Source organism: Cloeon dipterum, chromosome 3 (assembly GCF_949628265.1).
Source record: "Cloeon dipterum chromosome 3, ieCloDipt1.1, whole genome shotgun sequence".
NCBI classification, from domain to species: Eukaryota; Metazoa; Arthropoda; class Insecta; order Ephemeroptera; family Baetidae; genus Cloeon; species Cloeon dipterum.
This window is the reverse complement of record NC_088788.1, coordinates 25,696,206-25,721,192: the sequence shown is the minus strand read 5'-3', so window position 1 is coordinate 25,721,192 and position 24,987 is coordinate 25,696,206. Positions and strand designations below refer to the sequence as shown.

Below are 24,987 nucleotides of genomic sequence, written 5' to 3'. Positions count from 1 at the left end.
TTTATTTTACAATCCTTTGTTTATACCACTTTTGAGCGCATCTCTCTCTCTCTCTCGCGTCGAATGTCGAGGTTAGGCAAAGGGTCCAGCACGCGGCTATCCCCGCGTGTAGTTTCGTGTAGTGCACTCGACTCTCAGCCGCGCGTCGCTCGACTCACTCAAGGCTGCTATTTTTAGCGATCGTCTCACTGAGGAAACTCGTCCCGCGGCACGCTCTCTCCATCCAGCATAATACGGAGCGGCGGTGGATTCGTTGGCCAATTCAGCAGACGAATTAATAATCGCGCTGCTCCAAACTACTCATAACACACCTGTGATGGCTCACTTTCTGTCGCTCAGAGAACCAAAATTACAAAACTAAAGCGGCCAATAGCTTCATCTTCAGAAATAGAGTTATATTCTTTGCAAACTACAGTGCAATCGTTGTGCTTACTTAGGACAATAAGCACCTATTGTTCTAAACCATGAATATTATTATTTTTCGTTCCGCTAAGTTTGTGTAAAATGAAACAGGTTTTTTGCACGAGCTGAATATTTTATTGATTTTTCTCATTTTTCCTCGGCAGGCGACACTCTCTTATTTTCGCAAATATTATACAATGATGAATTTCCAGATTGAATATGTGTAGCGTCGAACATTTAACAAAACACAATGTCAAGAGATGATGCATTTCGTAGCAATTTTTCTCAAAAATCGAACAGGAAAATCCAAGCGCCATTAATAGAGCCAGCAAGAGAGAAAGCGATCTGCAAAATCTTACAAAGTTTTTCACGAGTACAATTGATACACAATTCGTATGCAAAAAGAAACGTGTTTGAGTGAGTACGTGTGCAGCGCAAAAACCATCGAATGTAAATCGTTTCGACACTCAACTGGAACGAAGACATTGAAGAACACCAATAGCAAGAGAATACCGTTTCTGGCCATCAAACGACGAAAGTATTGATTGAATGAAACGAAAACGTTCAAACTTAGTCGTAAATTGACGATTGAAAATACGACTTGCTTTTTTACTAGAAACTCAAGCATTGAGTGGAATAATATTTCTGTAAGCCAAATTACTTTTATGTAATCGTCATTTGATTGCTTTTTTGAGCCAGGAACAGTATTATCGTACTACTGACACCGAATCGAAATTTCCGCGGCAGTAATGAATCGACTCATTCAATCGGAAAAATGCAAACACCGATAATGAAAGCTGTGTGTACGTGACTACTGCAAAATGTTGTTTTTCCGCCCTATTATCGTAGTAATAATAATCCAAGTAGCAAAACTTGACACATCACTTGAAATTTTTATACGCATTATATTACACTTAGGCCTGTTTCTTTTTGTACATTCTTATTATAGTATTTAATATGTAGTAAATTCAAGTACATATTCTTTAAAACACTCTAGTCAGGTTCACTTTTTCCGCTTTTTTTTGTTAATCAGCATGCAAAGACACTTTTTGCGTTTGTGGAACACGAAAGTAATCGAGATGTATTTGGTAGTTCGTGAAGGCGTTTGGAAGCAAATGAGATATTTTCATCGAACGAATCTAAAATCGGTTTTCGCGCGTCACGAAGGGGGTTAGGGCATTCACCACCCGGTTCTATTGTGTGTGTGTGTATCTGTTTGTGTTTATAGTATGTGGTCACAGCCCATTCTCAATTCAGAAACACGGTCTTTGCCCGTGTTTGTGCAAAATTCCCGCACCGAAAAAACACCCCGGTGGCGCTTCTCTATTTTATTTCATTTATTATTCAAGATGAGTAACTGCAAACGAATTGGAATTACATTGTGTCTTGCTAAACTCTACGGCCTAAAGAAACTTCTTGCGATTCGGTAAATGTACTAGCTCTATAATAACGAAGGGTTTTCTGCTCTGGAAATCAGCAGGGTAGCCGGCGCTGTTCCAAAGTGCATTTCAAAAAGGCCACAGTTAATATGGTGATTCATAGACTCTCAACGAATTTTGCCCACGTCGAAAAAGCCCCCGTGTGTTTTCTTATTATCAGCCAATCCGTACAAAACTGCACTCTACTCCGTCTCGTCGATAATACATAATTAAAGGAGGTGATTTCTTTCGAAATTGTTACAAAAATTTGGCACTTTATGTCCGTAAACCGAAAACTGAAATGTCACAAGTTAGGCCATGAGCAGCAGATTTAGCAAATCGGCAAGTTTTTTTTCTTCCAGATTTAACAAGGCATAAGATTTGTTTCTTTTAATCTCGGTTTTCAACGGCTCCTCGATAATAATACTTCGCACATTTTGTGTGAGTGTGTATAATAAGAATGCGGCTAAAGTACGTTCGTTCAGTCAATCAGTCAACAACACACCCTTCCGAAAAAAAACAACGAAAAACACAATAAAATCGTCAGCTTGGTAAAATCCGACCGCACCGGCCGTACGTAATAATTCTGTTTACTTCTTCCTAAAATACAACTTAAGCGTTAATTTGTTTAGTTAGGAATGTGTAATACTCAGCAGCATTTTTATATTAATTTTCTTCACCATTAACAACTTGCACTCCGCGTAGTTAAGTGATTCCTCGGTTTAAATTACAGAAAATATAATGTCAAAACTATACATAAAAGTATATTAGCACTGTTATTTGGCAACAAAGTCGGCGGCATTTTCAAAATTGCCACGAAACATAATTAAAATTTTTCCGTAAACAAAACGTTTCATACAAGAAATTCGTGTGTGTAACAATTAAATTACTCTCCTGCCAAGAGAAGTGAGAGAGATTTTCGCTCTATGTACAGAGGACGAGGAGGGTTATGTACATTTGAGAGAGATGAAGGTAATAATTTAACTGCTCGGAGAAGATACTACCGCGCGGAAAATGCAATTGTGCTTTCAATCTTTCGAAACTACATTGTAGGAAGTCGGGTCAATTCGAGAGAGGCTGCCAAAAGATGAGGCTTCTGTTTGAGCTTTGGACGCGTTAAATAAATTTGCAAACTAACCCGCGGAGTCTGCGTCAAGAGCATTTCCGCCCGTATCTCTTTTTCACGGAGTATGCAGGTATTTCTTTTTTCTTTCACTTACGCACATTACATGTATAGTCACTAACGCAAATACAAAAATATTATGCTGCATGTGTGTCTCGTCGTCTTCGGACATTTTCGACTTAATTGTACTCCACTAGACAAGTACATGTACTGTAATTTTTTTCGCGGCGGCAACCACCACCGCTTGCAAATACATATTTCAGTTTTTGAGCCAGTTACGAGTGAAAGATCTGTACGTGTTTTAACACTTTCAACAATAAATAATTTAAATATATTTAGACATCAGTCGGCCCAAACATACACAAAAAATATATATCATGATTCATATCTGTATGGATCTATAAATTTCGCATCTCAACCAAAAAACGGCGAGAGGTATCTTAATTTATTTTTTCATCATTTTCACCTTGATTTTTACTGCATCCTAATTTTCGAAGATAAGCGGATTTTTTTACCAATTTTGGTTGCATTTTAAAATTACATAGGTCCAACCGAAACCAAAATAATTGACGCAAGGACTAGGAGGTGTGAAGCTACATTCAGAGAACCAATTTGAGAAGCGAAAAAAACAAAACGCCTCCTCGGTGGCGTGGAAGATAAAAGTTTCAACAGAGCTGTTTAAAATTGTCTAAAAATATATTTAGCGCGTTACTAACTTATCATTAACGAAATCCAAAATAAATAGATCTGCGTGTGATTTGTAAAATCGATTCAACTTAACTATTTAAAATACGATACGCGGCCTGATTAGCGTTAATCAACAATCACTTAGCTGTTAGAATCTCACGCATAGCAGAGTCATCAATATTAAGAGATCTTCCATTGATTTGTTTACACCTATCCGTCGCGAGCCTGTCTCCCACCAGAATGGCACACCTTTGACAATGGCGAGGGGGAGCTGAAGATGACGGAATTTGGCAGCGAATCGTTGGAACCGTTTTAAATGCAGGAAGAAACAGGCTCGCTCTAAAAGTGACGTCTTAGCTCCGGACACGGCGCTCAATTCCGCCGGGCGCGATGGAAAACGGCACCGTAATTAAAATACTATCAATTCTAAGGAAGCCAATTTGCAAGTCTGTTTCCATCGGCTCGCGAATTTCACGCGTTTGAGATAAAAGATAATGAAAATACTTTGCGTCGGATTCGCCCCGCGTAAATGCACACAGGGCGCACTGAGGTAACTGCTGGTAGTGTGTATGTGATCGAACGAAAATGAAAATTACAACTCTACTCGTAGGAAAATACGTCATGGAAAAATCAATCTCTGCGTTCGTCAATCGCGTAAAGTTCCGCTCTGACTGCAAATAAAATTTAAAAAAATGAACGTGAAACTCGGAAGATGCAGAATGAGTGATGGCAGTATTAATTTAGTTACCCGCCAAGATCAATCGCTGCTTGTCACGAGAATCGAACCCTGCGATAAGCATTGCACTGCCTGAAGCTCTCGGCTGTTTTAACTAAAAACCGGCATATCGTAGGAGACCGAGGGTGTATTGCGTGGGGTTATACGGTTAAGAGAGCTCGCTTGTGTGTGCATCGAGTGCAGCGCGTGGATGAACCAATCGGTAATATACATAATAATAATAATAATATATTTATCATATAGACAACCGCAATAATTTAGTAAAATCACAGACACTCACATTAATATATATTTATGTAGTAATAATAATAGTTCTATTAAAAAGGATTCGCAATTCTCTCCTCGCGTGTATTAAGATCCTCAACGTCGTCGTTTTTCATACGTAACAATATATGCGCGCATGTATGTAATTATGAAGTGGAACACAGTGTTGTGAGAAACTCGCGATTTGCACATATCATAGTCTCTTTGTTTCGAAAGGGCGGGAGGGGAGGGGGCGAGGCGGGGCGGGAGGGTGTCCTTTTTTCTCTCATTGTCTCTAGCGTCCGCGACTAAAGGGAGGTGGTCACCACTGGCATGTCGTCGCCCATGCTGCCCTGCATGTGTTGCATGTGCTGCGACATGTGGTGGTGTTGCTGCTGCTGCTGCTGCTGTTGCTGTTGTTGTTGGTGCTGCTGCTGCTGTTGGTGGTGGTGGCTGGCCGCCATCTTGGACTCCTTCTTCATCTTCTGCTTGAGGTGCACCTTGGCGTGCCGCTTCTTCTCGTCAGAACGAGCGAACTTTCGGCCGCAGATGTCGCAGCTGAAGGGCTTCTCGCCGGTGTGCGTGCGGATGTGCGTGGTGAGGTGGTCCGAGCGGCTGAACGAGCGCATGCAGATGCGGCAGGTGAACGGCTTCTGTCCCGTGTGGATGCGGATGTGCCTGGTCAGCTCGTCCGAGCGGCTGAAGCGGCGGTCGCAGTTCTCGACCGGGCACGCGTACGGCCGCTCGTGCACGGGCGTCTTGCTCGGCCGGTTGGGGTATTTGCGCGGTTTCACCGGCACCAGCTTGAGCGGCACCGGGCTTTGCTGGTACACCTGCGACAGGATCTCGTGACCCTTGCTCGTGGAGGGATTGTACTCTGCGAGTTGGACGGAGAAGGCCGAGCCGCCGGCAGCCAACTGCGACGACTGCTGGGTGTTGCTCGACGAGGTGGTGCTGCCGGTCGGCGTGGCCGCCGGCGCCGGCTGCTCCGACTGGTACTGCGGCTCCTGCTTAGGCACCAGACCCGACGGGCCAGGCACCGCGTACTCCTGCGGCTCCAGCCACTGGTACTTGGGCTGCTGCTGCTGCTGCTGCTGTGGCTGCTGCGGCCCCAGCCGTGAGTACATGTCCGACTCGGAGCAGCTGGAGAAGGTCTGCGGGATCTTGAGGGGCAGGTTGGCGCCGCACGCGTCAAGCTGCAGGTTGAGCAGGTCGGACTGCTGGGTGCCGAACGGGCGCTGAGGAGGGGTGACGGCCGCCCGATCGTCGTACAGGGGTGAGGGGGCGCTGCCGTAGTGCTGCTGCTGCGGGGGCAGCACACTGAACAGCGAGGGGAAGAGGCCCTTGTCGCTGCTCGGCAGGATCCAGTGGTTGAGCCCGGCGGCCGAGTTGCCGGCCGTCGAGCCGCCCTGCGAGCTGCCCGTCGTCGTGAACACGCCGCGGTACGTGATGTTGGCGCCGCTCGACGGCACCGGGCTGCCAAGCCCGCTCGGCGACGACGGTACGCCGCCAGGCTTGCTTGGAAACATGCTGCACGCGTCTTCTTCCTGCACGTCAGGGTTGATGCTGATTATGCTGATCTCGCGAGGTTCCGGCGTGCCGCGACTCGTCGACGACGTCACCGCTGGATGGTCGATCGACAAATCCTGAGTACCTGTAACATCAGAAACACGGCTCGTCACTTGTGCCTTCGCTAAACATTTCTGCCCTATAATGGTGGTATGGCATAGGTGTTGTTACTGAACAACTCTTCTTGCAAAACGCTATCCAATATAGTTTCAGCTAGGGCCGTCTAAATTTATTTTTGTCGCCTTATCGCTTAAATCGCTTTTATTGCTTTTATTAAAAAATGAAGCAATAAATTTTTCAAAAATTATGAACTGGCAATTATCTCATTTTTATTGCTCTGTCGGTAACTTTAATTTCATTCGTGAAATATTTCTCAAGGTACAATAGAGCTGACCTCTCTCACAAACCTGTCTTTTTGTTTTCGTTAATAGGAGTCGTCTATCAGCTATGTAAAATTCATTATTCAATTCACCAGTTGCGAAAGCCTTTAGTGTTGATAGGTGGCGCCAGAGGTTACTTTTGATGTCAAGACACTTCCGCTGCGATTCAGGACTCAATCCTGTTGTTGTGCATTCTTCACTTAAAATGATTTCTTAAGATGTGCTCAAGCCAAAAATTGGGCCAGCCTGTAGCCGTAGAATCGTAAAAAAATAAAAAATCTATGCTGGCAATTCTTTGGAGATTGGCTCGATTTGTGATTGAGTCTGAAATCGCAGCGGAAAAGCATTAAAATCTAAACTAGCCGCTGGCATCATCTATTGGCGGCTTCAAAAACTAAAGGCTGTCGCAACTGGTGAATTGAGGGCTGATCCCAGGTGTAGATTTATTTTAATTTCCCCTCGTATTTTTCACTATCCATCTACATAATATAATATCCTCTTTTCTTCGTAAAGCCTCATTTGTACAAGCCATTTTCTTTTGAGGCCATTCCTGCACTATGTTTTAATTAAACAGAAAGCAGGTTTATTAAAATAAGGAAAAAACTTTGTGGTATTAGTAGCAGGGGCATTAATCTTTGCAACTTGTGAAGCACCTGTGCTGTGCAGGTTGCGTCAGAAACCGTATTTTCAATTTTCCACAGCTATGATTTAATTAGATCGATTTTTCTTCTTCTATCAGCAGTACTCTCTTTTCAATCAGTCACGTATGGCAGATACGTTGGCTTAGTTATCGGTATCAATCATTCCGAGGGGGTGTCCGCATGAACGATGTTCAACTAATTATAAGCTGCCACTCAAAATCAATTTGACTGAAAGCTGATTTCCCCTCGGAGCCACACTCGAATCCTAAGTCAATTTCGCTGACTGAGTGAGCCCACATACTATTTAAACAAACAGGTTTGAGCATATATCATTACAAATGGCCATAATACGGTTCTAAGCGTTGCGAAAAGGGCAATTATCTCTCATTTCAAACGCAGCAGTGGATTGCGCAAAAGCAAGCAGGCTGTTTCCCAAGCGGGAAGTCGCGACGCCAGCAGCAACAGCAGGTAAAATAAAAAGAAAACAGCGTGGAGAGAGAAAAATAATAAAATTGCCAGTCGCGAAAGGCGGAGACGCGTTCGTGAGAGGAAGGTCCACGGACCCCCACCCTGAATAAAGGAGGTAATGTATGTACGCGCTGCCAGGTTCATTTTTCACAATTAAGGAAGAGACAGAAAAGGAGAGAGATCGATGAGCGCTGGGCGGCGAACCCGCTCGCTTTTATAATGCGACGTCGGCTTATAGTGTGCGCTCGACGCTCGTTTTCCTTGTTTGCTGATTAGCAAAGCGAGCTATAAAACCCAACTGATTCGAGCAGCGAGCTCTCGTCAAAAGGTGGAAGCGATTTTGGATGCAGACACTTGGTGAAAACGTGTTTCAGTCCTGTGCTTACGAAATATCCCCTCGAAGTCAGTCATAAACAAGACGATCATCAATTATCGAAACGAATCGAGATAGGAGCGAGGCACACTGTCCATTAACTGCGGGGAGAACGAGAGTAAATTCGATTTATTTTCTACTTATTAATAGACAGAAGAACTTCATTCATTGCGTAAGTGCGATTCACGGGTAGCACACACCGTCGCCGATTATCAATAAATATTCCGGCGTGTGTGCGCAAAAGTCGCGAACTATTGATTTTCCCTGGCAGCCCTCCGAGTGAGGAGTGAGCGTGGCAGCGGGCGAATCATCTGGGGGGCGAGAAGAGCGCGCGCGGACGACACATTCGAATAAACGCGAGTGCACACGCAGAGGGGTGAGAAATGGGAAACCGCAAAGCAAAAGGTGCAGAAGGTCAATGTCAAGTGGAAAATGTCACAGGGTATGCAACCTGCTCGACGCCTGCGTACAGTGAATTGCATACGCAGACACCGTCGTGCGTGTAGGCAACGTGACCGACATTCGTGCTGCGCAGGTTGCGTTACTATTTTTTTTAATTTTTTTTTTCAAAATAATATCTGAATGGAAATGCGAGAGGTGAAAGCGGAAACTTCACCCTGGTCGGAGGGGAGGAGAGGGGGAGAAGCGTTGCCTGCACGAAAGAGGGGGTGTGTCGGGGTCGCGGGGGTGCGAAAGGTCAGGTGCGTGAACTCACCGGTAATGGGAGGGGGTTCGACGACGCTGGAGGGTCCGAAGAAGGTCGGGTGCTCGCCGGAGGTAGTGACGGGGGTGTTGAGGTCTCCAGGGGCGGGCTCGGAGCCCGTGGGGTCGCTGGGGATGCCGGCGAGTCCGGTGGCGGCCGGCAGGGGCGATCCTCCGCTCTCGCTGGAGGCGCTGGGCTCCTTGTAGGCCGTGTCGAAGCAGAGCACGTTGAAGCTGTGGTGTTGCTGCTGCTGCGAGGCTGTCGAGTCAGCGAGGGCTGAAGTGGCGTGCGGCACCTGCAGGGACTCGAGCCCATCCATAATCATCGTTGAAAAGGGTGGTTGCGGCTGCTGCTGCTGCGGCTGCTGAACACCTGCGGCCAGAGCAGAGGAAAAACTAGTGGACAGCAGCGTAATGGGCTTGGGCAGCGAGTGTCTCTTGGCGTGTTTGACCACTTTGCCAGCGCCGCCGCCACCGCCGGCGCCCCGCTCATCCCCGGAACCGCCCCCGGAGGCGCCCCCGAACTTGAGCGAGGTCCCCACGATCGGGGTGCTGAGGCCCACGACGCGACCCAGGGTGGCGTCCGCGTTGGTCACTGCGCTCGCGAAAGGACCGGCGGCCGCGTGCTCGACCAGCAGCACGATCAGAACATCGGCCTGCTGCTGCGCGTGATGCTCAATGCCGGGGCTGACTGCCGTGACTGCGCCTCGCAAACTAATTCTGTGTGCTCTCGCGCGTGTTCGTCCGTCGGTGTGTATGTGTGTGTGTGTGTGTGTGTGCGCACCGCTCGCGTCCCGCCGACTCACTGAACGCCTCCGACCCCGACCGACTCGGTTTTATGAATGGAGCGTCTGTTTCCATTTATGGGGACCGGCCGCCCGGCCAATCGGCGAGCGCTGTGGAGGGGGGGGGGCACCGCCGCACACCGACGACGTAGCACCCGTGACGTGCACCGGTGACGTCACGCCCGCGCGCAGCCGCACTCAAACAGCCCCGGAACGACCCCTATCGATCGGCCGACCCCCGCCCGCCCCCAACCCCCGGGCGGCGACAGGTGTGAGCGAGCGCGCCCGCGACCACCTGATGATGGACTCGTCAACCGACCCGGCGCTGGCCGACCGCACAATTTAATGCCTTTCCACCCTGCTTGGCTTTGCATTGCCCGAGCGGGGTCGGTGCCACCAACCCCCGAGGGTGGAAACGGATCGATCAATTCGCAGTCGAACGGGCTCCTTTTAGCGGGAAACCTATTACAGAATTCAATTTAATTTTACAAATCTTGCCGTTCCTTTTTGCTCTTTTGTCAATGTTAAAAACAAAACGTTTACTCCTCAGTTGAAATTATAATAAGATAACCAACACGGGACGACGTTGAATTCATTTTTGTTTTGTGAATCTAAAATAATTTCTACGTGTTATTTTTTTACACTGATCGTGTAATTTTAACTGTTTTAAAATCATTTGTATAAAAACAGCAACATATATTCTGATTTAAATACCGCTTGTACTATTATTACTGAGTGTTTTATAATATGCTGGACGCACTTTTCTGTTGTTTGATTATTCAGATTCATTTTATAGCTCTTAGAGAGTGGAGTTGTGTTTCCCGGTGCAACGCATCTCGATATTAAACTGAATTTTTTGCTCCACTTTCCTCATCGCTGGAAGACAAAAATAAAAAATTGCTGTACGCTGTTTTATTGATTGCTATATGAGCATTTTCCTTCTTCTGGCTACATTTATTAATGAAAAAAATACTTCTGTGTTCTCCTTCAAAGCAAAAATAGTTCTGTTCTTCCAGCTTGAATATACAGACACACCAATTTTACCGCCGTGAACTACGCGCTCATCGAAAAGGCAAATCTCGCTTGTCCAGATGCGAAGGCACAAAGCGCGAATCACAATAAATAAAAAGCAGGTAAAAATAAATCGCGTGCCAGGCACACAAAAGCGAACAGGGATGGGCAGCGTCTCGGCGCATCTCTCGCTCGCGTCCGGTCGGTCACAAATCGCGCGAATTCCGCCCGCGGGCCACGCGAAAGAACCTCGCGCGCGCACTGTTTGATATTAGTGGCTGTTCTCGTGGCGCGTTAGACGTGTCTGCTAATTTATTGCGAGCGCAAAAGCATGTATGGCCAGCCCGATTCCTGCAGCCCCGACACGCCTTTAAAATCGACGCGCAAATTTCGACAATCGCGTCTGCTTGTATCAATGTACAGGTACACCCATAGCATTCATTTCTGATTTTACTGACATGATGAATCTCAAAGAGATTAACTGGATCTATATTTAAAACAAAATGATAGCTTTTAATGTAAATATAAAGTAACTTTTGTAATATTTTAATTTTTTAATAATTTTATGTTTTTAAAACCCTTTCAATTGTATATATCATATAATTAATTAATATTATTGATCATTTAATAAAATTTATGTATTTTAAACCGTAAACAAAGGCATATTGCAAAGAGTTATGATTTGATGTTTTTATTCTTAAGTTATGTAGAAGTATTTCTCCGCCCATACATCAATTTCATCCTTGTTTAATTAATTCATTACACGTGGGACAAATGTGAATGGTTTGTTTTTGAAGATATTTAATGATACAACATCTTCAAAAACTTTGATCACAGTCATATTATTATTTTGATTGGTTCATCTCTTCCGAGATATTAGGTGACCCTCTCTGATAGCGAACTACTCGCGGAAACCTCGTGTCCTAATAACATCGTGAACGGATAACAAAGGCGCACGGGCTTTATTAGAGGAAGCCCAGTCTATAGAAAAAGACCAGTTCGTTGTCAGGGTTTTCAATAGATTCGGTTACAATTGTATTGATCGCTACCTATCGTCAGGGTAAAACCTTGACACTCGTGTTACTGCCCCCGCACCGGGGTCTTTTATTGTAACTCTATACATTCGTCCCGTGTAATTAATTTACTCATGCTGGGGAGGGGGGGGGGGGGTGAAAACCAGCAAGTAGCGAATCGGACAGCTTTCGAACAGACTCGTTATTGCAATGCAATAAAGGGAGTCAAACGTGGGCACATCAGCTCAACCCCCTAACATCGCTCCGACTATCATATTGCAACGTGCATGCGCTCAACAATGCGAGCCAACGCTTGGTAAAAACACCAGTCTTTGCAATTCACTCGGTATGTAATTTACTGAATAAATCTCATTCCTCCCAGTCAGTCCATTACTTCATTTGTGCTTTTAAAAATGAAAATGTAATTCAAGTTTCCTATCTGAGCTTTTTTAAAAATTCAGAATTGCGAAAAGACGGCCTGTCACAAGCGAGTACAGCATTCCACAAAACCCCCTTTTTTAAAAAAATTGACCAGCGTGAAATATAAATATGTTTATCGCATTCCGTGAGCGCAATAAAGAGAGTCTCTCTTCGGAGCAACTGCGTCGTGCAGTGAATTTTTTTCATCTTGCTTTTACATTATCGCCGCGCGTCTCTCCAGCAGTCTGGTCGCCCGCATCTCGAGAGCAAAAACGCGCCGCGTGGAAAACAAATCAGCGGGGCCCATTTGAGCAGCAGTAAAGAATAATTTTTCAGCGAGGCGTGAGCGCGCCGGGCAGTTAAATGACACTTTTTCGGCAATATTTTACTTTGCTTTATGACTTAATTCTCCGCCAGCAACCAGCACCGCGTTTTCTTTTCGCACCATGCGAAAGCGGTCAGTTTATCTTATTGTAATAATTTTGGCCAAAATTTTGACAACAAGGAAATTATTTTTTTGGAAAACAGTGAATCAGTCTGCTCATGATTTTTATCTTGACTGACAGTAATTTCTACTATCGATCAGTTTATACCGGATGACACTGGATTCGGGGTTTCTTGGTCTTTATTTTACACACTTTTACGGCCAAAACTTTAATTTTAAATCATTGAATTTTGTTTTGAGGGAGTTATTAAATATTTTTCTATTAAAATATCAAACGAATATATTTCCTAAACGTTGTAACTGTTTGAAATAACTATAATAATTTCATATACGCGAAAGTTTGTTTTTCTATGCGTTGAACTGCTTTGTTTTGGACGTTTACATGTTTGGCAGTTGAGAAGCAAGACAAGTGGACTGAGAAAATTCGTTATGATTGCATAGTCCAGTGCGTGCAGCGAACACATACAAGCAAACAACGCGACCCTTGTCACGTTTTTTGCCGCTTCATGCGCGGTGCTCACGGAAGCAAAGAGCAGCCAGCGGCGGCGTTATGGGGATATAGAATTGTGTTTCCGGGAACTGCTTTCTTATCCTCTCATTCACAGATCGAGAGCGGTTTCCTCTCTCACCCTTATCACTAGTATTTTAGCATTCGCTTTACTATTGACAATTCCAGTAGTAGAAATCGTCATTTAGAAAAAGTTGTTTAAAAAAATTATGTACGTTGGGAAATATTAAAAATAATTTGATTTGTGAAACAAATTTTTTTAGTCATCAATCATTTAAACATTTTGATACTCTGAAAGAAATAAGCAGTTAATAAATTTTGTAACAAAGGTCACAATTAAAAACACTGAAAAATATTATTATTTTAACTTCAAATTCAAGGATTTTTAAGATATGATAGTATTCAAAATTTTATCAAATTTCTAAATTGCCTCTCTACCAGCATATATTTAGAAAGCGTTATTTTCAATAATGAATTTATTATTTGAAATTCATGATTTAAATTATTTTATGAGTTCTTACGAATTTTGTGAGGTTTGTTTTAAAGTCGAACAGAGCCTTTTTGCTGCTGATTTTTAGCCAATCTCAAATTTTTTTAAATCAACAGATTCAATCCAGGTTTTTGTAAACAATTTTTAACGGACGAGTGAGTTTTAATTATGACAATAATGCGCATGGATCAATTAATTTACAATCCAGCCGCACAAGGAAAGAATTTTAATTTCTCTCAATCCTGGAATGTTGACAATATTTTATAACATTCATTTTGCGGCACCTGTTGCCAGTAAAAAGAGCTGTTGTTGCTTTTCGAAACAGTGCGTAACTTAATTTGTGAGGAAGTGAAGCTCTGCTGGAACATATATGCGATCAGTATACATATTAATTGCGCGTTTATCTATTTCGAGGCATCGACCGAGCATCCGAGGGTTCGGAAGCTGTGTTTGTGCTACTTGATCCGGGCTGCAGTGACGCCTGCGGAAAATTAATACCGAGAGTCCATGCTGCCTTTTCGACAGGCAGCACTCGCGTGTGCAGAGGCAGAAAGCGAGCAAGGCGCGCGTCCGTGACGTCATTCATTCATCCGCTCGGCGGCGGCCCTGGTGACTGCTCCGGGGCAACGCGGCGTCGCCATAGCGACCTGGCGTCCGCTTTTCCGCGGCCATTCCGCTTTTCCGGCCCGCTTGCCCGCCACCTGCCGCCTTTTCCGCGCACTCGCTGCCGCCATTCATTCATGCCTTCCTGCCCGCGATTGATTTTGCCGACCCATTCAATTTCGCCGCAGACACGAAAGTGCGCGCGCCGTCTCCCTTATTATCATATCTCCCGGTGTGTGTTTTGCGCCGCGCAATTATATATATCGCTTCTTTTCTGCGGCTTCGGCCGCTGTGCATAAGCCGCTTTTCGCATTAATTTTTGGACCGGCCATACCATAATATAACTTATATTTAGCGCTTCTGGGAGTTTCAGACCGCCCATTATCGCATTTTCTGTTTATACACTTCCTTTTAATTGACATTTTCGAACCAAAAACCAACACTGGTGAGCAGGAAATGTTGCTTTCACTCGATCAAATATTTATTTACTCTTCAATTCCACAGTTTTCCTCCTCATAAACAGACGGAGGAGGATTCATTAACAACATTTGGACAAAAATTTAAAGGTCGTGCAGAAAAGTTTATTATATTTTAACATCAATTTAATGGTTTCTCAAATGGGCCAGTACATCCAATTGGAGGTTCATGCGCACAAAATGCACGTGGACTGCAACTAAAAGCAATAATCATCATGCTGAAACTAAAACGGTGGCAAGATGCTGTGCTGGAAGCTTTTGGTTGCAACACACAGAATGTCTATTAAGCTGCCCACGTGCATTTGACTAGTAATTTCTTTGCATGTGGAGTCGGAAGAAAAAAATCACCTGAAATTATTAAAATATATTACTTAATCGTCTTATAATCAGACCTAAAACCATTTGAAAATTTCGTTTTTGTGTACCACCTGCTTCATTTTCCCTAATGAAAATTTTCAACCTATTTTCAAGTACAAAAAATGCAAGATTATTCTCACATAATTTAAAGGACTACCTCACTCTAAAATGCTTTGATTTTAAATGTATGTCTTTTGATTTTGGATGTGGGCAGGCATGGGGTAAAGTTGCTCTGCGCTTGCTCACATATAATAATAAACAAAGTTCAACCCACACATGAGAGATATAATATTTGAGACTGGAAATTACGAATTTACAGGCTTAAGCACTGCTAAAACAGTGGCCGAACATTACCAGAAATGTACGATATATCATTTTAAGTACTAAAAATATTCTTCAGTCAATCCGCGTAGAGTTGAGCCATTTTTACTCTTCATTTCTCACTGAATTTACGAGGTTGAACTAAACAACTTGAGCATGTGCTCAAAAGCTTTTTATATCAGTTGTAATAAAAACGGTGTTATTTTTAATAGAAAATGTCGGAGGGATTTCTCAGCTGGAATAATTTATCTCATCTCTCTCATTTTATAATTCAAATAAATGGACTCTAGAAATTTGCAAAATTGTGTGTGTTTGCCTAATTCTCAATTGAACTATATGTTCAAACAAATATCCGCAAATATCTATCAAATAAGTTGGCTACCGCCTCAACACTTAACATAATATGTATATAAGAATATGAAATATGTATGTGAGCTTAAGTCTTCTATTTTTTACTTTTATCTTCAAAGCTATTTTCTTGAAATGAGAAAGTTGATGGTACCTCCGCCCTTTAATAATCAAAACAGCAAGAAACCATTTAATCCCAACTAAATCACGAGAAAATTTGCTTTATTTTTACAGGCACTCACAGGTGAATGAATGAAATATTCAATAATACAGAGCAAAAAGCAAAGCGGATTGAGTATAACATATTGATTTCTGCCTGTAGGGCCCATGAAATTTCATAATTGCTGCGGTTGGAAATTGGAAAGCGAGCAAATGAATTGACGTGTAAAAATTTCAAATTTAAGACCGTATATAGGTGCAATAAAATCCTTGAAATGCAGCTGAAATCGAGGAAACGGCTTTCAATTAGTGTAATCGCTCTCCTTGTTCGGCACTGCAATTACACAACATATAGCGTCTACAACATAAGTGCCTATAATGGGAAGATTAGTAGCAGATTTCACGCGTTCCAAGTGTATAATTTTGGTGGACATAAGCGGCAGAAAGTGTGCTCGGCAGTCAGCAAAAACAGCCGACTTGAGATGGTTTTGTTTATGCTTATCGCCTCGAGGAATCTCTAATCCAAAACCCTACCTCGGCTTAATTTTGCCAACGTTTGATATTTATTAATTGTCTGGCTACTATTTGGCATAAACTGATTAAAAAAATCATTGCTATGCGTGATCATAAATCGAGCAATCAATTAAGAATCGCCGCTCGATCGAGTTTCCACGGCTGCCGGGCCGGGCGTAATTAAAAAATAGGCAGAGAAGGACACGGCGTGCTTAATAACAAAGCCTTTTTCGAGTATGTATATTAAGGCAGACGCGCGGCGCGAGTGAATCATGCATATATACGTGTGTTCTTGAAAGCGAAAAATAGCCTTGATGGGTAGAGAGCGAAATAAAGAGGAAAATGGGGTTGATGCCTCCACCCATCTCCGGGCCCAAGTGAAAAGGCGTTGTCTCAAATTTGTCTAACTTCATAAATATGATAGATTATTACGAGAGGCGCAGGAGAAGAAGTGCTGGAATCTCTAGCTGCCTTTCCTCCTTATAAGGCCAGGGAGGACTGAATACGATTTAAATCTTAATCAACAGTTTTACACATGCCTGTCTCGGGCATAATAATTATTATTTACTCTCGTGAGCCAGATCGGGAAGGCCTCGACTAATTTGTGAAAAGGAATTATCTGCCTTTCTTCTCTCGAAGAAAGACGAGTTTCGGCTTAGTCACGCGCCGCTTGCCTTGCCTTGCCTGCACTCGTCCCTCCGAGAATTGAATGCAACAGGTAGTCGTCCGTCGCACGCCCCGCGCACACTTCTTCTGCACCAAAACTTTTCTCCTGAGAAAACGCCAAGTAAAATAAGCTTTCGGAATCTCCCGATCTCGCGCCAGATACTGTCACTCGGCTCGTTGCCTCGATCATCTTTTTCGACTTTTTGTGAAATCACGCGCCTCGAGCAACGGCCACTTTTGTTGCTGAGCTCGTACACACGCGGGAGAAGAAGCGCTGATTTGCATTCGTAAAAATAAATCTTATCTGCGAGATAATTGATGCGTGCACGTACGTACTAACAATCATGAAATTAAATTGCGGCCCTCGCGTATGGCACAACAATTATTCGTCTGCTGCGTTTTTGGGCGGGAATTTCATCACTTTTCGCCCGAAAGCCGTGAGAAATTTCCAACCTTCGCGCAAGAAAGCCGAAAATGGCGTGGGCACATTTTTCTTGCAGCGATGAAAATCCTTTCTATGCAGCACTTGATTGGATTTCTTTATTAATTTCGGAACTTTCTCGAGATCACAATTTATATGACATTGAAGCAAAGGAAAATTATCTCTCAGATTTGAATCAGTCTCAATAAATTGCATCACGGGAATCAAATTTCTTCACAGACATAGCTCAAGGCAACAGACTGACTAGCACAAAAGACGAAATGTTTTTCTCATAAAATGGATATTTCAATTGTGAAATTTAACCAAAAAGTTTCGCATTCTTCATGATTACCAGACTCTTGAAGCACAAAATACAATAACGAATATGTATTTTAGTAAATTAATTTTTCATTTTAAGATAGGATTGGTGTGTAAACATGTGTGGTTAAATCATAAACAGGAGCTGCAAACTTGTTTGATTTGGAATAAATAATATAAATAATCGTATCGCAATACAAACAAGATCATAAATATATCACAAATTAAAATTTTTATATCACGAAATTAGGTTTTAATCATCTTTACACAACAAGAGACCATTTGATGAATTGTTTGATTTATAAATTAACACACATTTACGCATACATGAAATCTTTAAGAATTGTGTTCCATTGATTCACCAAACTCCTGCTTTTCTATATGATATGCTTGTGCAAAAATAATTTTTCAACTAGATCGAATTCCAGGTAGCACATGGGCCGTAATAGCTGCTGTGATATAATATTTTTCTCTTCATTAAATTCGCTTTTTCCTCTCGCACTGAATTAAAAGCACGTGGAGGAATGGAAAAACCTCTCTCGTGCGTTCATTGGATAACATTTTTTTAGAAATATAAGGCACATTGAAAATTAAAATTATAAAAATAAAGGAAGGCATCTATCCTATACATGAATGACTCAGGAATTACGGTTGTTTCTGATTTTAGACCCGGTGTGGCTGTCATTGTCAATGCTTCTGAATTGCTTTCAGCTACGCGAGAAAGAAAATTAAAGTCTTTTGCGAAGCAGGATCTAATTCTGTCCTCATCTGCCCACCTGCATCTCATAATTCATGAGACGCATTTATGTATATTCTGGTCATCTTCCAGGAAAAGTGTGCAACGACGCAGATTGGAGAGGATGAGAGAGAAAGAGAGACGTACGGAAGGCAATTCGTCTTTTTGCAATTAACTGCTGCTGCTGGCAGTTTGAACGAATCATGGCGAGAGAGCGCACTTTGTATTGTAATGGCCGAGAGGCGTTTCGCGAAGTATGCAACCGGTGCGTGCAGCGCGTCGTGATTGCTGCATCGGGCGGCGGCGGGCGGCGATTGGTCGACATAATGGGACGCCCGATCACCCGTTTTGGCAAAGACGGCATCCACGAGGTGACGTAGCGGCCATGTCCAAAGGTGGACAAAAGGGTGGAGCGAACTGAATAATCATAATAATAAACACGGAGACGAGAGCGGTTAATAAAGCCTACGCGCGCGTGTGACGTTTCGTTCGTTTTCTCAAAGTACGCGCGCCGCGAGATCGTTTTTCGAACCAAATAAGTCCTCCGCAACCTGTTTTCCACCTACCCACCTTTTTCCCGGCGCGCGAGATAGAAAGAGAGAGAGAGAGAGACGACGACGACGACGACGGCCTATCTGCTCTCCTCACTTAATTCACAATCGCCGCTCTTTATCTGCCCAGCAGTCTTTTTTCTCGCGTCGTTACGTCACGGATTATGTGGGCAGAACAAGGTATTAAACGAAAGGCAGCGAAATTTTCAGCTTGATGATGTCACGTTACGTCACGACACACTCGAACCTAGATTGTCGCCTCCCCTGGCATGGCCTGGCACGCTTTCCTTTCTCGTCAGGGTTCGCGCTCGCGACCTGCCATCGACAAATATGGATTTTGCTCCGCACTCGCACCGTTTTTTTTTAATTGCAAGAGTTAATTGAGCCGCTACTGTTTTTGCTGTTAAAAATTTCATCGCTGCATGAAGGGCAGGGTGCAAAAGTTTGAATTTAACTGTCAATTTTTTTACTAACCAAAAGTGAACTCTGATTATAATTGTAATTTTTGCCACTAGTTCACAATCTAATCACAAAATGGACATAAACCTCACAGAAGCGAATCCGCTTCACTTGAGGGCCTATCACTGCTGCAAATTTTTTCAAAGGATTGCCGACATGACTTTTAGCAGTGTTTGCAGATAGGAAGACCCCTTATAAGTGCACGATTGTTTCCACTTTTAATCCGAAAAATGCTACATTTAAATTTTTAGGAAACTATTCTATATGTTAAAAAATAATTGTTGTATATTTAATAATTCAATATAGATTCTTGAAAATGGAGGCTGTCGTGCGCTTCAGAGGGCCTTTGATATTGTGTCACAGATTTCTAAAAAGACTAAAAGACTACGTGAGCATTTTCATATAAATGACATTAATGTCAGTCATGCATTCTGCAAAATAAATAAATAAAACAAACCATTGCTTAAAGTCAATCAAAAAGGCCAATTTTCTAAAATAGAGTTTTTCAAATGACCGCCATAATAATTTAGAGTAAAATAGCAATTTCAACGCTGCGAAGTTAAAAAAACAGCTGATTCTGATCGTTTAATAGATGCTGATTTTATAGCCAGAGACCAAGTAACTAATGTGGGCGTGCCTTGATCAAAACAAAACGACCTTTTGAATGAACTTAGCATTTCCTGTAACCCATCGATTTTCCCGCGCCTCCTAAAAAGCAGCTCTCAAAATCGCGACGCGCGAAAGGGAGCAGCCGCGGCAGCAGCGACGAAGCGGATTCGTGGGCGTCTCTTTCATTCATTCCAAGTAAACGACGGGGTCACGCGACGGACTGAAAGGGCACGTGCCGCGCAGTGAAGGCGGCGGCGGCGTCGGCGCTGAAAACGCACCCCTTTGAAATAAATTGAGCGCAACAAGTAAAGGGTGGAACGGGGCATGCAGCCACGCGGCTAGACCGGGTTGATTTTTCACAAAAAGGGGGGTTGGTTTTGGTGAGAGAGACTTTACCAGAAGTGGACGGAAGGGGCTCGGCGTGGGCGTCCGGGAAGAAGGTGTTGAACAACTCCTCCATGATGCCCGGGGAGGCCTGCTGGGCGGCCCCCGGGGGTGGCACCTGTAGCTGCACCGAAGCGGGCGAGTGGTCGCGGCTGCGGATGACCGAGTGGAGGCGGCGGTCGCGGCGAACGCGGGCCGCCCCCGGCCGCGGAGGCGGCTCATCGCTGCCCGACGAGGATGACAGCGGGGGCGGCGGGGACGGCGGCTCGAGGCTGGTGGGGCCCCTGCTAGCCCCCGGGCCTCGCTTGGCTCGACCGACCATAGCAGCAGCAGCGGCGGCGGCTCAAGGGCATGGCCGTCGGGGGATCCATCGGGGGTGGCTGCGGCCCCGGCCTCGCTCTCTCGGCACCACTCAGCAGCACACGTCTTGGAGAGCGCGTCCGGAAGCGCCGCACTGCCGAGCAAAGTGCATGTGCCGCCGCGCGCGATTGCTCTCGACGCCGGCAAAGGCACACGCACACAAGGTGTTTGTCATTTTGGAAACGGCGCAAGCGTTATACCTTTTACACACTTGCCAACAGTTTCCATGTGATCCAAGGTGGGGAGCCCGCCCGACACACAGCCACTCGCTCAACCAATGTGCGGGGGTAGCCTCAATCGACCGCAAATCACCGCGCGCAAATCGCTCGCCAAAAGTCGCGCCCAAATCCAAATAAAATTTCTTTTAACCTAGAAGAAACCTATGCTGACTATTTCCTAATCTCCAACACTGACATTTACGACAATAGAAGGCCAAACGGAACAGCCAAATAAGTTAAATTTGGACGGTACCATCAACTAGAAATTAAACCTGATCGATGGACACTGCACAGAAAAAACATTTCCCACTTCCACAAATGCTTATACATTCGAGCAAGGTAAGAGCAAAAACTAACATGACTCATTTTGGTCTGAAAAAAAGCTGCTCCAGGGTATGGTAAAAATGCGTTGCAGCGAGTTGTTCGCTAACATTAAAAATTGTTCTGGAAGCCACGGTCCGGGAGTCTTTTGAAGCGAACCGGGGCGACCCGAGACGTGGGCTGGTGTAACGGGCTGCGGGACGTGGGCCGGCCGGCCGCCTCAGTGGAGGCTCAGGGGCGCAGCTTCCGCTCGCTTCTGCTCAAACGTGACCCGATGCGCGACTGTCAGCCAACCCCCTGCGCCCCCAGTCCGCCCCCGCCCTGCTCAACCCTCGTGCTCGCGTGCGCCCCCGCCCCCTGTAAATGTCAAACGCGGCTCTTCAGCGCAGCGCCGGCTAAAAGCCCCGGCCGGTGCGCGCGTGTTTGTGTTTTCTCCGCGATTCTTTTCCTTCAAAGTTTCCTTCCTCCTTGCCACTCGTCGTTGGGCCACAAGACGAGAGCGCTCCCGTTTGGCACGCGACCACCGAACGTGCTCTCTCTCTCTCTCTCTCTCTCTCTCTCTCTCTGCGCTTTGTAGATGCCGCGCGCGCGAGACGATCGCGACCAGCCTCTTGTCAATTCCATTCAATTCGCCTGTGCAGCCACTCTCGATTAATTTGTCTCTTTCCCGAAGAAACAATTGCTCCGCCAACGTACAGAGCTCTGCTCGACTTCTGCAAGTTCGCATTCAACCTGACTGAAAAAAATGTTTCTGGCTTGAGAGAGTAGAGATATTTCAATCAGCTGACAAAGTTAAATTTGGAACGTAATTTTTTAAGTAAAAATATTTGGCTCTCTTGTGAAATTGGTGAAATTGACATAATTTGTTATTATAAAAGCATTATTTTTTAAAAATCCTCACAATTTCGGTTCTCAATTACACAAAACGAACGCTGTAAAACACGGTAGTTAATTACCACTAAAATCAGAGCACTTGCAAGATTACAATAATTATAAATCTCATGCCCCTAAATTCTTACAGAAAATGTTATTGAGCACAATTAGTCTCGATCATCTGCTGCGTGAGAGTTTGACGTTTCACGCAGAAGGGAAGATTAGAAATGACACTGCTACTAAGGAAATGTACATAGGTTGAAAAGGGTGGACGGAGAGTGCTACCATACAATAGGAACCATTAAAACTCAAGATGATATGAGATATTTAAAAAATAGAAATGATATTTCTAAATATATTTTTTCAAGATGCCATAGATTCAATTTAATTATATTTAGAGAGTTTTTGGAATTAATTTACCCTGCTCAAAAAGCAATTTACATTAAAACGTTAAAAATTATAAAAGAGCACTTTAGCACAACTTTATAATTTGGGTTTTCTTAAGAATAAAAAGAACTTTGTTGAAACTTGAAACACTTTATTTGAAAAAAAAATTACTAAGTATTTTAAAGCATGAATATTTCTTGCTATTTCTATGAACTATTGTTGCCAAAGATTCGAACCTATTTATAACCGATTTAAAAATTACATTTAACTGCCCAGAGACTGACACATAATTATATAATATTTTGTAACCCAGAACCCAGAGAAATTGAACGGATAATTTATTAGTACTGAATTTTATGAGACTGAAACAATTGTAATTGGCTGGACTTCTGTAGTTTCCAAAATTAAATATTTTCTTCATAAAAATGTTAAATATGAATTGACGAGAACTTCATTTTCAAGAACAATGTTTTATGTCCTCCCTCGTTATGCATGTCATGGCTATATTATATACCACTACATTTTAAGTGTCAATCAAATACTTTATTATGCTTATTTAACCATGATTTTAAATGTAAATTTTGTGGTGAGTGCCGCAAAAAATAGCACATTTAAAATTGTCGTGCAAGAGAAATGACTAAGAGAAGCTTCAAAACTGTGCCAAATTTAAAACTGTAATAATTCTATTGTTGTTCACCGTTAAGTGAAATTTTTGTTCTATTATTCACTGTAACTTAATTCAAGTATAACGAAACAGTCATCATTCGGCGCACTATTGTAAAATAACAAATAATAGCAAAACACAATACAAAAACTCGTACGGCTTATATTAATTCTTTAAATTAAAGTACGACTACTTGTACAAATTTCACTTCTGCACAATAATATCTTTAATGATGCAGAATATTTTTCAGCTAATTTTTAAATTTATTTTTTGGCTCCTGATGCAGCAAGATGGGCAAACAGATGTACAAATATGCAACACAATAAATGGAATTAGTTTTAATGAACAACCTCATACGTCTTTGTTGAAACGTACTAGCCTGACACAGTGTCCTTTGTCTATATATAGCAATTCGTAGTTTTTTTTTAATTTGCCCACGTCATGAAGGCAAAATGACCAGTTGAAAATTCTCTTTCTCTTGCCGACCACACTCTAACCGTTCGCAAGTTAAACAATTGTCCTTAAGTGCAATTAAGATGTTATGAATCACTCTGTTCTCCTTTCTATTTTCCGAGCAACTAAAGTATTGCTCACTATTGTTGGCTGACGAGTTTGAATTCGGATCAGGTTTAGCTTTGTGCGCTCTCAGCTGTTCCTCACGTGTTTCGTTGGCAAACAGAAATGGCCATTTTACGCGCATAAGGCAGCGTACGTCAACGCACACTACACCCTCATTCTTTTTGCTGATTCGGCGAATGTGAACTACACGCGCGCCTTTTTCGGGTGGCGAAATTTCCACCGGCGTGACGTACGAGAAAAAGGCCACAACTTTTCCGACCGACGAACGCACACAGTGCACGTCACGAAGTGTTAATTCGGCTATTCGCTCAACATCACTGACCCTGGTCAAGTTCGGAAAATTCCGTCCCCATTGATGGCACCCTGCGTCACCATTCTGATAACGATGAGGAAAAATTATTCCTTTCGGGGATACCTTTGACATATCTGATTCAACGAATGGAAGACTATGTAGTTGTGGGAGCAAACGTCAAACTATCTGTCGTCCAAAAGCAAGAGGAAATAAAATGCATTGTCAAGTTAAGAACGAGGAAACCGATTGTAATGATTAAGTGCTATTTCGGTAAAGGTGCAATTATTCCATATGAAAAGCATGAAAAGAGATTATCATTCAAAGTTTTCAATTGAAAAATGTATCTCACTGAGCAGAAAATAGAATGAGCTATGACAGTTTCAATTCAACACTGCAAGTCAGGGGTGAGAAAATCTCACTGTAGCGCAGTGACATTTTCTCACCCCCGACTTGCAGTGAACTTGGTTTATTTCAAACATGTTTCGGTGCAATTGTTGCTATCACGTATCATTTTGCATATATTTATCTTCACCTACGATTAACTTTAAATGTCTGCCATTAAGAATTTTTGATGCCAGCTTTATGAATGAACATTAGACATTTCAAAGTAAATATTTAATAAACCAAGTTGCAATATTATTTCCGTGATGGTTGAAAAATGATTTCTAAATGCTGATATACATACTCGTTTTCCTCCCTCTCTTTTTCATTTAATTTTCGATGTTTGCACAAAGAACGAGCGCCGGTGTTTGAAATGCAAACAGCAAAACGATCAACAGTTTGACTGAAAATGTCAAAGTTTATTGTGCCTTTTCTGCAAAAGGTCAAGTATGTGCCAGAGAGAAGCATGCGGTATAATAAGAGAGGTGATAGGTGCTCCCTCACTTTCCTGCTACGCAACCCCTGGTGGTTTAAATTATCGATTTATTTCGTGTGGGTGCGGGTGGCTGGCTCTCTG

The 24,987-nt window shown here is 43.4% G+C and overlaps 2 protein-coding genes across 6 annotated transcripts in view; one reads left to right on the top strand and one right to left on the bottom strand.

Annotated features, from left to right (window-relative positions):
• The window catches only part of LOC135941521 (2-acylglycerol O-acyltransferase 1-like), a 102,788-nt gene that overhangs the window by 5,695 nt on the left and 72,106 nt on the right, over nucleotides 1–24,987 (top strand). The gene's annotated exons all lie outside the window — the stretch shown is intronic.
• sr (stripe) overlaps nucleotides 515–24,987 on the bottom strand; it is a 67,476-nt gene continuing 43,003 nt past the window's right edge. For 3 of the 5 annotated variants that reach the window (XM_065482374.1, XM_065482375.1, XM_065482373.1), the window contains 2 exons: nucleotides 8,756–9,115; nucleotides 515–6,263 (listed from right to left, as the gene is read on the bottom strand). In XM_065482374.1, the coding sequence (XP_065338446.1) occupies nucleotides 4,918–6,263; nucleotides 8,756–9,068 (1,659 nt within the window). In that variant the 5' untranslated portion in view covers nucleotides 9,069–9,115 and the 3' untranslated portion in view covers nucleotides 515–4,917. Of the gene's footprint in view, nucleotides 6,264–8,755; nucleotides 9,116–20,347; nucleotides 21,070–24,987 lie in introns of those variants that run through there. The other 2 variants (XM_065482372.1, XM_065482376.1) reach the window with 2 other exon arrangements.